Source organism: Tripterygium wilfordii, chromosome 14 (assembly GCF_013401445.1).
Source record: "Tripterygium wilfordii isolate XIE 37 chromosome 14, ASM1340144v1, whole genome shotgun sequence".
NCBI classification, from domain to species: Eukaryota; Viridiplantae; Streptophyta; class Magnoliopsida; order Celastrales; family Celastraceae; genus Tripterygium; species Tripterygium wilfordii.
In genome coordinates, this window is record NC_052245.1 from 570,589 (window position 1) to 584,491 (window position 13,903).

Here is a 13,903-nt window from a genome sequence, read left to right on the forward strand (position 1 = left end):
ATGATGTTGGCCTGGTGGTAAGGTGTATGTTAGTCATGCTCTTCCGTCAAGGTTCTATTCTCCTCGGAAGAGCATGAGTAACATGTAGCCTTGCCACTAGGCTAACACCATGATTTTTCATAATTTTACTTAGCATGCATGCGTAGTTTGTACGTAGGCCCGATAAATTAGTGTAGTGACTGCACATAAAAAATGATTAAGAGTGCTTGATGGAGAAATATTGGCCATCAATTTGTTTTCAAGCTAAAATGGACGTCTACTGCTACTTACCGGGCCCGAAGCTTGGATAGGCCACGGTTCTGGGATAGGCCACTACTATGTAATTACTAATTAGGTACTGACAATAATGGGCCGAAGGCGTAGTTAGTATCGGAATGTGGTCCAAATGGTTTGTGATAGGACAGCACATCACACCAGAGGTCCAGAAAAACGTAGAATCGTGAAGAAATAGGAATTGCCTTCACATGTTAACATAATATATAAAAGGAACCTTACGAGTATTTGGTGTGGACATTGCCTATATAGCACTCCACATGCGTACCAACCATGATTAATACTATGTATGTGTGTGTGTTGTGCCTTCTCCACTATACATATTTTCCTTCATCCCATGCATACCCGGCCACCAATGTTGGGTGCCCTTGAATTCTTATTCTTGAAGTAAAAGGCAAGTGGGATACATTTTATGATACACAAGAGGAAAACAAAAGGGCATTGATCAAGAGATGGCCTTCAAAGTAAACCCAAGTACAAAGCAGGTAGCAAAGAAGAAAAAAATATAAAATGTGGATTAATGCCTATAGACTTGACACAGTTGGCAAACAATTAGGAGGTGGATGAGGATGATGGAGAGGGTAGCCCAACATGGATACTTTTACCTAATAATATTTTAGTGGATTTTTTTTCATAAGTATATTTTAGAGTGGATACATATATAGCCAGGTCCCCTTTTGTACAATAATTAGAATTTTTTGCTCCAACTAATTTATGTTCCAATTGGACTTTTAAATAGAGGGTCATGGTGTCCGAAATCTTCAAGTTATGGTGATAATTTTATTTTTTTTCATATTTACACTATATTCATTTTAACATTGCAAGAATTGAAGTACTTTCTTAAATAGCTTAAAAGTGGTGGCCTCGACTATACATGAAACGAATTTAGAGACCGATTGAGTCAAATCTCTCTAGGTTAAACCGTATGGATTCGGGAGTTATTGAGTTCGATTCTCACTAGGGGCAATGTCCTTGTGACCATGAGCTGAATTTTGGCCTAACTTACCTATCGTCATGTGAGAAACTTCTCTGCACGCATGCTTGACGGATCAAGTTTAGATCTATATCGGATATCCAAAAAATAAGCTTGTATGGTGTCGTTCTCAGTTAAAACAAAAAAAAAAAATGAGTCAGAAAATTAACATTATACAACTACTAGAGCGTGCCCTAGCCAAATGGAGGGTGGGGACAAATTGAAGGGCAAGGAAGCTGAGTGACTACTCAATCAATTATGATATTTGGTGCAGCCTCTTTGAGAGGGATCAATTGGAGTTTATTGTTGTGGGGACTCCCATCAAGTTATCAATGGTGATTACAATGTATGCAACGCAACGAGTATATATATAGATTGATTGAGCCTTGGTATGCATGTTCAAGTTGAGGCAGAGAATTAACCAACTACATACATATATGGAGGTTGCAGGAGGATCGGTATTTCTGTTTGTTCTAGTTGTGTTGTTGAAGTCAACATGTTCGGTTCAAGGACTGCATGGTGTTGAAGCCAAAGATGGTCTTACTCATCCCATGAACAACGTTTTTACTACTTCCGATCAGTTAAACCACAATTTTGTTGTAGATGTAAAAGCAAACTCTACTGGAGAAGTTTTGGACGTCAAAAGCAATGGTAATATGAACAATGGAGGAACCGGAGGAGGAGGAGGAGGTGGTGGTGGAGGTGGTGGTGGGGGTGGTAATGGAGGAGGTAGTGGAGGAAAAGGAAATCATAAAGGGCACAAAAAGAAAAGAGGAAGAGGGAATGAAGGCGGCAGAAGAGGTGGTGGCGGAGGAGGAGGGGGTGGTGGTGGTAGTGGAGGAGGAGGAGGAGGTGGTGGAAATGGTAAGGGACACGGGTGGGGTGGAGGCAATGGTGGGGGAGGAGGGGGTGGGGGTGGTGGAGGCGGTGGAGGGGGTCAAGGTGGAGGCTGGGGTTGGGGAGGAGGAAGCGGTGGAGGTGGAGGTTGTTGGATATGGGGATGTGGTGGGCATGGCAAGGGAAAGTCAATGGGAAGGAAAGGGAGCCCAACTTCAACTGAGCCCTAGGTTTGCCCATGCATAATATTGCATGGCCAACTTATTTGCATCCAAGTCTTTTTGATTGAGTAACTATTTACCCTATTTCCATTAATCCTTACCGATAATGGTCTTATATATATGATTATGTTAATGTTTGCGAGAGAAAACTACCGTTGATGATGAGGAATGAAAATATTTTTCACATTACTTTGGAGGTATTATTGAAACTTTGGTGGTGGTTTTTTGTTTTTTTTGAAATACCATTTAAAATATGTTTTTCATTGAAATTAACTCTTGGACATTCGTACGTCTAACTCAGTTGATCGTCAGCCGAGTCACTTCTCGTGGGTAACTTCGGTGCTTGTCTTTTTTTTTTTGCTGAAGTCAGTCCTTTTTGTCAAATATTGCTCATTAATCAAACCCTATGAGCAAATTCCGTTCGCAACATAACCTAGCACATTTGGGCTCAAGTAAGAAATGGTTCGACCCAAAAATCAGGCCCAATATTTCAGGCCCATCAACAGTAGCAATAACATAAGGTCAATCATAGGCCCAGATCAAAATCAAAAGCATTCTATTAGAAGTTGGGCACAATCAAGTCAAGCTCATGAAATCGCTGACATCTTTGGGCTTCATGGGCTGGGCTTGAAAGTGCACTATGAATTGCTAAGGTCAATCATAGGGCCCAGGTCAAAATCAAAAGCATTCGATTTGAAGTGGGCACAATCAAGTCGAGCTCACGAAATGGTTGACATCTTTGCAAACACAAAAAACTTGTCCGATTTAAACCCTAACGAGAATTTCAGACAAATAATTGACGAATTTTCTCATTATTCAAACTACATGGAGATTCATTGATGACATATGATGATTTTACGAGACATGCTAATTTGAAACTTGAGATTATTTGATGTTATTGTTTTATTGTAATTTTATTTTCTTCTCAATTTGAATGTATTATTAACTTCTTTATATATTGAAACTATATGACATTTATTTTATATTTCACTTTATTTTAAAGTTTTTGTTTCAATTAATTGTAATTTCGTTTTATGAAAAAAATAATATGTTGAGTCATCCATTCAACATTATACCACAAAAGGAGAATGACATTTAAATAAATTGACAATTCCGACAATCCGAGATTTGATCAATTAACTAAGTTCGAAATCTAATCCGAGTAGGTTCTGGACATGTAAATATTTTCGTAAAATCCTGATAACCTTTTTTTTCCCACCCCTGATTTTTTTTTTTTTAAAATACCACAAAGAATTACGCTTGTGATTGAAATCGAATATTGGACACATATATACCTAACCCAATCAATTTTGTCAACCAAACCCACTCTTATTGGTCCACACTCCTAATTCTTAGTGCACTAGTGACTACTTTTCATTAATGCTTTGCATATATATCCCTCCAATCTCAAAAGCAAAATCCCAAGACGACACGGTAGTGATTTCAAAAGTGCAATTACACCTCACACGTCATCCTCTCAATAATGTTTTTGCTTTCTAAACGGCCACTATTTGATGGGACTATTTACACTCTACCTTTTTTCATTCACACCCCATTTTCCCCAACCATCAAACATGCCCTTACCCCATTGTCCCCTACTGGCATCTTCTTCTTCCCATTCATGAGTTATTCCTTCTAATCATTCGTATCAACTCATCTCTTTCTTCAACATTAGCAGAGGAGTGAAGGAGCCATGAAAATTCATCGAAAGAATGTCCCGGGAAGTCCATTATTCCGAATCGAGCTCAAAAGTGGACGAGATATGGAGATGGCGACTGAAGTTGTAGTTGTCATTCGTAGGGAACTCCAAGATCATGGTGGATCCACAATTGAATGGTCCATTTCCAATGGAATAGCAAAGTTTAAAGATCTAATGTAATAAGGTTTACAACTAGACCATTGATGATACTTCCAGATCTGGACCAGGACGATGTTGCCATTAACGGGGAAGGGTTTTTGGAGTGGTGGTACAATGGCGTGTTTGGATTTTGAGGGAAATGGGGTGTGAATGGGAAAACGAATAGTGCAAATAGTCTCCACCCAAAGAAAAAGGTTAAACAGTTTCGTCACACACTCAAAACGACAACGGATTGTTCAAATTTCATTCCCAGCAAAAATATTGAAAATAATAAGAACCTAAACAAGGATCAAAAATTAAAAATATTAAAATTAAAATAAGAAAAAATAGTACAATATTAAAGTCATCGTCAATCAGTTACACCCCCTGCCACTTAAAGTTTGTACACTAATTGAGCCGACCCGAATCTAACTCGGACTTCTCTTCAACCGGATTCTAATCAACCCCGTTCACTTCCTATTCTGCCTAAATGTTCTATTGATTCTCTCTTAACTTCTTCAAAAACTCGGCACAGACAAAGCGGACTCAACCTGACTCACAAATTTCCTTTTTGTTTCTCATCTCCAGCACCTTACGGTGGTGGTTAGAGTGCAATTCGCTTGAGAAAGTCGGGCTGCAAGCGGGTCTGTATTCTGGTAAGAGCCGGCCCGACTTGTATCGGACCCCACATGCGTTGCACAAGGTCTTTGCCCCAAGTGGACCGGCTCTCCACTGTGGAGTCTTCTGGACACCGCAACTACCAGCCTCGCTCACCGGTTTTTTCTTCTGCTTCTTGAACGGATGTTTAGCAAAAATGGGTTCAAGCGGTTCAATAATTGAACCCCGGTTGGTGTATATAAGCCAGGGGCTTGAAGGACACGAAGAAGAAGACGAAGACGACGAACTCGAGGACGAAGATTCTGTTAGTGAAGATGGGGACCTCAGAGACCAGACTCTGACACCGTTTCGCGTGCGTTTGCTTCTCGCCTTCGCTGGAAGCGGAGTTTTGAAACATGTGTCTGTTTCAGAAACCGACGGTTTTGTTTCTGGTATACTCTGTTTTCCATTGGAAACTGCAATTTGTGGCTTTTCCGGAAAATTTCCGACGGGGTACGAGGCAGAGGGCTCCGAGAAAGAGTCCTCCACAAAATGAGACAGCCATTCAAGGTTAGCCATATCATCCGCCTGTAAAAATAGCAAAAGTATTCAACAAAAACCAAACAAACCCTCCAAAGAAGCGCTCTTTCAAAGCACAGAGAGTGAATTAAACGTACCGGAACACCAAGCTCGCTGTCTGTAACATACCCAAAATCGTAATTGACACTCTCATTGCTCCGGATGTCTTCTGGGTTTTCTCTTTTCGGTGAAACCGAGACGCAAACTTTGTCTTCTTCTTCCTCGTGTTCTTCTTCTTGTTTCTCTACAAGTCCGTCTTCATTAGAGAAGTCGAACAGGTCATCCACGAAAAAATCATCACTCGGCGCACCGTTTTGCGCATTCAACGTCCGCAAGTCATCCAAAAACGCTTGGGGACTCGATTTAACCGGAGCCTCTGTCCTGACACTGGTCTTCAATGAGACTTCAACGAATTCCATTTCCTAAACAGAGACACCACAAACACACAAAACCCAGAATTTCAAGAGTCAAAAATCAAAACTTTTGGCCTAATCTTTCTGGGTTTCGAAAAAAATAGACATGCAAGAGTGTTAAAGACAAGCATTTATATTATTTTTTTTAAAAAAAAGAGTACCTGAAGAGGAGGAGAAGAGGAGGGAGTGGTTGCAGAGCGAAACGGGTGGAAATGGAAGAAAAAAGGGTGGTGAGTTCGGTAAAGCATTGAATGAGAGATGAAGGCGTCCGTGGCTTATACTAAAGAGAGTGCCGTTTTTCCTCTCTTTCCAATTCTTGGATTATTATTACTTTATGAATTATGTACAAACATTTTTTTTTAAAATGGTGAAGGGAAATTCCAACCTTGTTTATTAGAAGAGTAAAACACATCATCTTTATCATTCCAATAAATAATTCAAGTGCTATATATTCAAATATATAGTCGCAGTATACATTCATTATTCAGCATTACTATTTATCACATTGTGTTTACGATGCAATCTCTATTATAACCGTGCCCTTCATAAATGTGTAAAAACGATGTCTGAATATTTGCTTAACTAAATTAAAATTACATCACCATTTACGATAATTTAATATTTTTTAATATGATGTTTTGAAAATATATATATGATGTTGTCCAATTTTTTTTTTAAATATCATTAAAATATATTTTTTTAAGTAAAATTAAACTTTGAATACATATACCTAATTAATTGGTTATCGGATAACCTCTCATTGATATTATTGATATTATGATGATGTCCGGCTACCAAAAAGGCAAAGCCAATGAGAGGCCTAGGAATTCGCCATCTCTTTTGTTGTTTCCTTATCTTTTACTTTTCCTTTTCTGGTAAACAAAAAATCTGATGCCCACAACTTTTGACTAATTTACGCTTACTTTTCCCGCTCATAGTTTCTTAAAACAATTTTCAATGATTAATCCAAACTACACACCCGGACACAGCTCATTGTAATAATCAAGAATCTTAATACATTAATTAAAATTCTCAACCTAAACATATCGAATACTCCTATATTGTTTGTTCTTAGTTACGGACTCACGTGAATTTGTTATTCAATGACTGTCGTTAATTCATAAATCAGGCAAAATGCGTCTTCAATATAAGAGAAACTAAGCTTTATTTATAAAGCGCACGATTAGGTTAAATATCATGAGATTTACCTTTTTGTTTGCAATTGAGACAAATTATATATGAAAGTAAATATTGTATTAATAACAAATATATTCTTGGCCTTACAAATGAAACATTGGTTGAGTGTCAATGACTTTGCATGTCCCTAACTGAGGTCATGGGTTCTAGTCTCACCTCCTCTGAATATTTATAAGGAGGTGTGTGAGCTTAATCTGCCCCTGCGTGGGCTTGATCCTGTTGACATCTGTATTTTTATAGGCTTGATCTGGTGGTGTGTCGTATATTGTATTTGTACTTGTATTAAAAAAAAATATTCTTGGCCTTCATTAGTGGTTGGTGTTTATATTAGAACCACTCGGGTCGAAGCTGGATCCAATCGGAACCGGACCACCCAGATAGGGGTATATATGGAAAGCACGAAAGTACCCTCCAACACCTGATGAGAAAAGTTTTTGGTACAGGACCTGCCTTGGAAGCAAAGACCAAAGACATCGGGCCAGCTTTTGTCCCCATCGAGCCCACTGAAATGATTCCTCTCCCTTTCAAGGACAAAAATCTTCACTATCATCGCTAAGGGCAATTTAGGAATCAAATAATACATGATTAATCTTTTCATTTTTATTTTTTTTTCACTGAATTGGCTTCTTGTCCTTGTCAGCGTGATCATTGTACGTGAAAGGTAATATTAATCTGTCATTTCTGCTTAAGGCAGGGGCGATTGAGTCAGTACAATAAAATAAGGCAGGATACGATTACAAGCAATGCGATTTGGTTTTGGTTAACGACTGTGTAAAGTACGGTCCCTAAGGAAATTTCCAGTGAAAGGTTTCTCCCGGAAGGTCTTTTTCAAAACATTGTGAATTTTGTTTTTTTTTTTATAATTATTTGTTAACATTGAAAAGAAAATAATTGTTTGTATTTCATTTTATTTTCACTTTTTAGTTTGAAAATATATTCCCGCTATACTGGTTTGAAAATTAGAAGTTTGAAACCATATTATAACTATGGTTAATGGTTTATTGGTTTAAAGCAATTTTTTAGATTTATTGGAAACGAATTGCGATTCAAGATTTAAAAAAAAAGCCTAATTCTTGGTGAAGAAGGGAAGGAATATTTCATGATTACTCAAGGAAGTTTCCCTCCTCTATGTGGATCGAACCAATTTGTCTTTATCTACTAGAATTGAACAATGTATCATCAAAATTCTTACATATGCATTAATTTTATGCACTTGATTTTCAATGATAGATGCGGTGAATCTCATATCAAATGTGTGACCCTCACTTTTGCGGTGGTTTATTACAATCATTGACTTTTGAGTACGTAAAATTAGTGCGCATGTTAAAATTCCTCTAATGTAACATATATATATATAAATGGTTAATCAATAATGTTAGCAAAAGTGACAAATTAAGTTAAAACTTAACCCGTATTTTATAGATGATAAGAGCATTGACAGTGGTGCTTGTAATATCAAGCACTCCAAAACCATTATCTCTCTTCTCCTTTATCCTGCGTGGCACAATTTAATTGAATGATTGAATCCCATAATATACACTATTCATCAATACTTCATACATTCCAACACTCCATACTCACTTTCTCTATTTTTTCTCTCTTCCTTTTTATCATCTCTCTTCCTTTTCATCACCTCTCTCTTCCTTTTAATCATCTATCTTTTCACTATTCATCAACTATATACATACTCCAACTCTCAAGTATCATTTTTCCACAACTAAATTTTCAAGTGTCATTTTTCACCCATTGTGTGCATATAGCGCTATACTTATCAAAACAGTAGCATTTCAAGTACTTGAAATACATTCCATTATACTCGTTGTGAACATCTAACACTTAACTTATCAAGAAAGTATCATCTCGAGTACTTCAAAATCATCCCATTGTGATGCTCTAAGCTTATTCTTATCCAGTGATTAAGTTAAAAAATCTGGTCGTTAAGTCCAAGAAAGAAGACAAGCTCCGTTTTGGTTTATGTTTTGACGTCGGGCTGAAGACGAAGAAATAGTACTTGGTCGATGGATTGATGATAAGTCATATCAAGCCAACATTTACTACAAGAATTTAACTACTGTCCGTGATCAGTACTCATATACTATCACATAATTTGCATGAATTGTGTAAAAGATACTTTTTTTTGAAAAAAAACAAAAAACATTAAATGAGAACTTGAAATTATTACTGTCGATGCTTTACTGCAGCAAATTAAAGTCGTCTTTTAATTTATGACTCTCACTTGTTCACTACAGTGAATGAATTACTGCTGTAAATTGTGGTCCTAGCAATCTAGCATTCGAACCAACTCGACATATATATGAAAGGGAAGCTATATATGTAATGTTTGTATTGGTATCAGCATATGAACCCTAAAATCAACGAGCCGGAGTCCTTAATTTGATTGACTTAGTCATCATATCATGGTTTGATTGTACGTAGAGGGCGTTAAAGACTTTATCTTATACAAGATTGACATAACTCAACCGAGTGACATATAAACAAAGGTTCAATCATTTTTTTTGATAATCGAGAACAACATCATACAAGATTTTCCTTTAGACATCCGATATGTACCTAAACTTAAACCACCAACGTATTTTATGGGTCTAATAATCAGTGACGATGAACAAAGAATAACAAAATCGTGTGAGCCTTTGACCCATAATGAACAATATTGATTTGTAGTATTTGGACTGGATTTTCTAACAGACGGAGGCCATGCATACCAATTACGTAATTTCACAATTGTTAAAAAGTTCTCCATACATCACCACAATGAGAATATACATAATTTGGTTGCATGAAAGGAACATGAGTTGTCTAAACCGTGCAACGAAACACCACCTCCATTCGCATCAAGTACTAACCATTAGCAAAGCTAACTTGCAAAGTCGCCAAAAAGGGGGGTTTTTTGTCATGTTAAGAAATCTCGATCGAGTTGTTCACTACCGAAAGAAATGTCATTAATATGTAAAAAGTGGTGCAAATAAAGGCTATTCGCATATATGGAATGCTAACTCATCCAACTTTTGGATATTGAACATGCATAACCTAATTACACGTTACACGTATTTGAATTTTTAAACTTATAGACACGGGAATCTACAATCAATGTACTGTCGTATTAGGCCACCAGCAACATGTGAAGATTAAAGAAAAACGTTGTACAAAAACTTGACGCTAGCTGGCGTGGTGTTAGTCGAGAAAACTCCGACGGTGATCAACTAGAAAAAGTGGTTGAATACTTTTAGTTGGAGGAAACATAATTAGAGAGACTAATTATACCTCCTAAAGAGGATCCCATTCAAAGTGGCATGACCTTGTTATTTAATTTATAGGTATTTGACTCACGTGATACACTAGTGTTAAGCTGAATGGAGCTTTAGGCCTCTGCCTACTCGTTGAGATTATGTGTTTGTTGGGAAACTTGTAAAGGGCTTAGACCTTTGGAAGAGCTTGGTAAGATCGTGAGCTTGTATTGGACAGTCAATTGCTTAGGGCACTTGCAATGTCTCCAACAAAATTAATCTTGAGTCCTATCTCTATTACACAAAAAATCAAGTCAAACACGTATTCTAATACAATCACATCAGCAAAACATAAATTTCTATACACTTTCTCTTCTCATCCAACATGGAGGCCAACAACATTCAATTTATCCATATTATCCATAACAAAACTACATCAAAACACCAAATATCAATACATCCACATTAGTAAAACACTTCTCCCAATACAGCCACATAAGCAAAACACGTTTCACAATACAGCTACATCAACAAAAGACAATATCTTTATTGGCCCAATAATTATATACCATTACAAATATCCTTAGGATGTGGACCTGTTGGGCGTCTTCTGGACCATGGGACTCTGTCATGTTGTTTTGGGGGCCGCGTGGATTTTGGCCCACACATATGTCACCTCCTCCTCCAATTACTGCCATTATAAAAGAATCCTTGGTGACATGATAAAGATCACAGCACACACACACATGGAACTACCGACTACGTGTAAAAAACGTATGAAAACTTCAGTTTTGCTTATGATATAAATTGCTTTAGACGTTAGGGGGTGTCACGTGATTAGCAAGGGAAGAGGAAAAAATGGCTCGGAAGCAGACATATAGCCAGCCAGTACTGACTCGCAATCTCGTCACGTGGGTGGTGGGTATTGTGATGTGCACACAACCCACAACAATACAAACAGACGGGCCCAACCCAATTTGATTTCCTTGCGTTGCTTATGCTGCTTGGAAAGATATTTGCATTGCGATTTACGGCCCAGAACCACAAAAACAAGGTGGTTCAGTTGTCAACGAGCCAACCCATTTGTCCATGGCTCCATATGCAGGTCTCAGCTCCTATGGCTATCAAAACTGCATAATAGGATGTTGATGATCAATTTTCCTTCTCAGGTTGATTCCTCTTAGCCGCATCAACGCTCTCTACGGGCGGCATGCCTACACACAAAGTTAAAGAACAGTGAGACATTTCATCAAACAGGTTATGGGCGTCAAACAATGCACACAATAGACATTGACGATGAGGGCGGGGACGTGAACTTACAAGATCAAGCTTGTTAACATTGTGGACGACGGAGGCACCAGCAAGAAGAGAGGCAACGACAACGACGACGCATGACCATGCCAACGAGAGAGTTCCTGCTTTCTCCCTCTCTGTAGACAACAATTACAATTATATGTGACTCAGAAAAGAATGATTGAATTGCAAGGCTCCCAGAGTTAACAAGAAAGTTCCTTTTGAATGGTTGCAATCAGTGTTGGAGGCGGCACTTGCAACTGCAGAAAATGTCTTCCCGTGTCAAACAAATTTTGTTTGGCTGCTACTCAAGGAAGGGTGTTTGGTCTAGTGGTATGATTCTCGCTTCGGGTGCGAGAGGTCGTGAGTTCGATTCTCGCAACACCCCTTCTCTGTACTTTTAGGTTTTTCTTTTTCCTTTAATCAACTCAACATTTCTGTGTACTAATTTTTTAAGAGTCAGAACTTGAATTGATCACTCTTTTCTAGGCTAGAAAATATGGGTTTCCTACCCACTCACATGGATATAGCTCTGTCAACTTCCACCGCAGAAAGACAAAAAAAGATACCAAATCACTAAAACGACTTCTTGTTATTCATGATTCCTTGATATTTTTCTTTATTTCTTATTGAAAAATATGAAAGTATGGCGTGAGTTCAAGCAAAATCTCAAACACTATGAGCGTTTACAGGATGGAAGTGGAGCTCCACACAAGCCAAGATTATGCAGGAATGATGATACAGGGATTAAAGCTTTGTGAGGAGGAATCTGTCCATACAATCGATTATTGGACACATCGAATTCTTGCAGAGTCTTCAAACTTATCACATTCTCTGGTATACTTCCACTAAGATTATTCTTGGAAAGCAAAATTGAAGTCAATTCCACTGGAATCATCCCTGATAATCCAGTCTCCACCAGCTTCAATACCTGAAGTCTTCCAAGTTTCCCAATAGATTTTGGAATTGTGCCTCCCAGTGGATTGTTTGATAATTCCAATGATGTAATATAATCCATTGCAGTTCTCTCTCCAATGCTTTCATCAATAGGACCATTGAACATGTTGTTGGAGACATCAATGGAGTTGTAATGACCTAGAGGAAGTTGGATTTGTTTAAAAAACAACGTGTTCAAGCTTCCTGTGAATCTGTTGCTATGGAGATCAAGATCAACTAAATGCCAAAGGTTCTCGAATTCGATCAGGATAGACGGTTGGAACCCATTATTGGATAGATTAAGAAATGAAAGACTAGTCATGTTTCCAATCCAACGTGGTAACTCCCCTGTCAATGCATTGCTTGACAAATCAAGAGTTGATAATGACGATGAAGATAACCAGTTTGGAAGTTGTCCCTCCATTCCAGTATTCGCCAACGCAAGCCGAAAGAGTTTCAAATTCTGAAACCAATTTGGTATACTTGTCAGTCCAAGAGGATTGAATGAGAGATCCAAAGTCTGCAGCTGCTGTAATTTATCAAGCTGTGAAGGTAGTTCACCAGAAAGCCTGTTTCTTGACAAGTCCAGAATCTGAAGATTGTTCAAGTTTCCAAAACTGGGAGGAATTTTGCCTGTAAAATTGTTGTTGGAGAAGAACATTTCATTAAGATTAGTAAGATTACCAATACTTGAAGGCAGTTCTCCGGAGAGTTGGTTGTTCTCTAAGAACAGTCTTTGAATACTTGAGAGCTGGCCAATTGAGGAAGGTATAGATCGTGTCAGCTTGTTTTCTGACATTAGACAGAATTGGAGAGAAATGAGTCCTGAAAATGAAGATGGAATGCTTCCAGTAATCATATTTTGATTGAGAGATAGTTGTTCTAGTGATGAGAGTCCACCAATTGACTCCGGAATTCTTCCTGTGATTTGATTACTAGACAAATCAAGATAATTGAGATTCTTCAAATTGCCAATACTTTCTGGAATGCTACCATTGAAACTGTTCTCATGGAGATCAAGGTTGGTGAGCATAATCTAATTCCCAATTGTGGTTGGAATTAGTGGGGGTATGGGTCTTGGTACTTGTGAGATAGTGAGTATGAGATACAGGTTGACCATGATCCATAATCTTGGGTTCTCCCTTTGACCTGCTGGATGGGAATGTGGTCATCATTGAATATTCTCCCCATAAGGCGTAAAAGGGGACTGCAATCTCAAGTGGGTGATAAAACTCTCTGCGCTCTAAATGATTGAATTGTCCGATCCTGATTAAATCACGTTTGGACATAAATAATATGTTCAAAATTCGGGTCTAAACACAAAATTTTTATCTGATTTAAAACCGGCTTCAAATCAAAACACATAAATTTTGTTTGATTTATGTGTGTGTACCCTAACCCGGATAAAATTATTGTCCAATTTACTTGTCCGGATTTGATCAATTAAATACCTCTAAAATCAAATTTGGATTATAATACGGACATGTAAATATTTCGTAAAA

The 13,903-nt window shown here is 37.9% G+C and overlaps 1 protein-coding gene, 1 non-coding gene and 1 pseudogene across 2 annotated transcripts; 1 reads left to right on the forward strand and 2 right to left on the reverse strand.

Annotated features, from left to right (window-relative positions):
* Nucleotides 1-4,447: 4,447 nt before the first annotated feature.
* LOC120014562 lies at nucleotides 4,448-6,051 on the reverse strand (annotated as a pseudogene).
* Nucleotides 6,052-10,869: 4,818 nt separating this feature from the next.
* LOC120014841 (LRR receptor-like serine/threonine-protein kinase FLS2) lies at nucleotides 10,870-13,657 on the reverse strand. Its single transcript, XM_038866920.1, has one exon. The coding sequence runs from the start codon at nucleotides 13,432-13,434 to the stop codon at nucleotides 12,142-12,144; it is 1,293 nt and encodes a 430-aa protein (XP_038722848.1). The 5' UTR covers nucleotides 13,435-13,657; the 3' UTR covers nucleotides 10,870-12,141.
* Nucleotides 11,782-11,853, forward strand: TRNAP-CGG. The gene has a single exon. It is a non-coding gene; the product is annotated as a tRNA-Pro (tRNA).
* Nucleotides 13,658-13,903: the final 246 nt, after the last annotated feature.

Excerpts from the sequence above, each read along its gene's own strand:
- LOC120014841 (XM_038866920.1), bottom strand. The coding sequence starts at position 13,434 with ATGCTCACCAACCTTGATCTCCATGAGAACAGTTTCAATGGTAGCATT.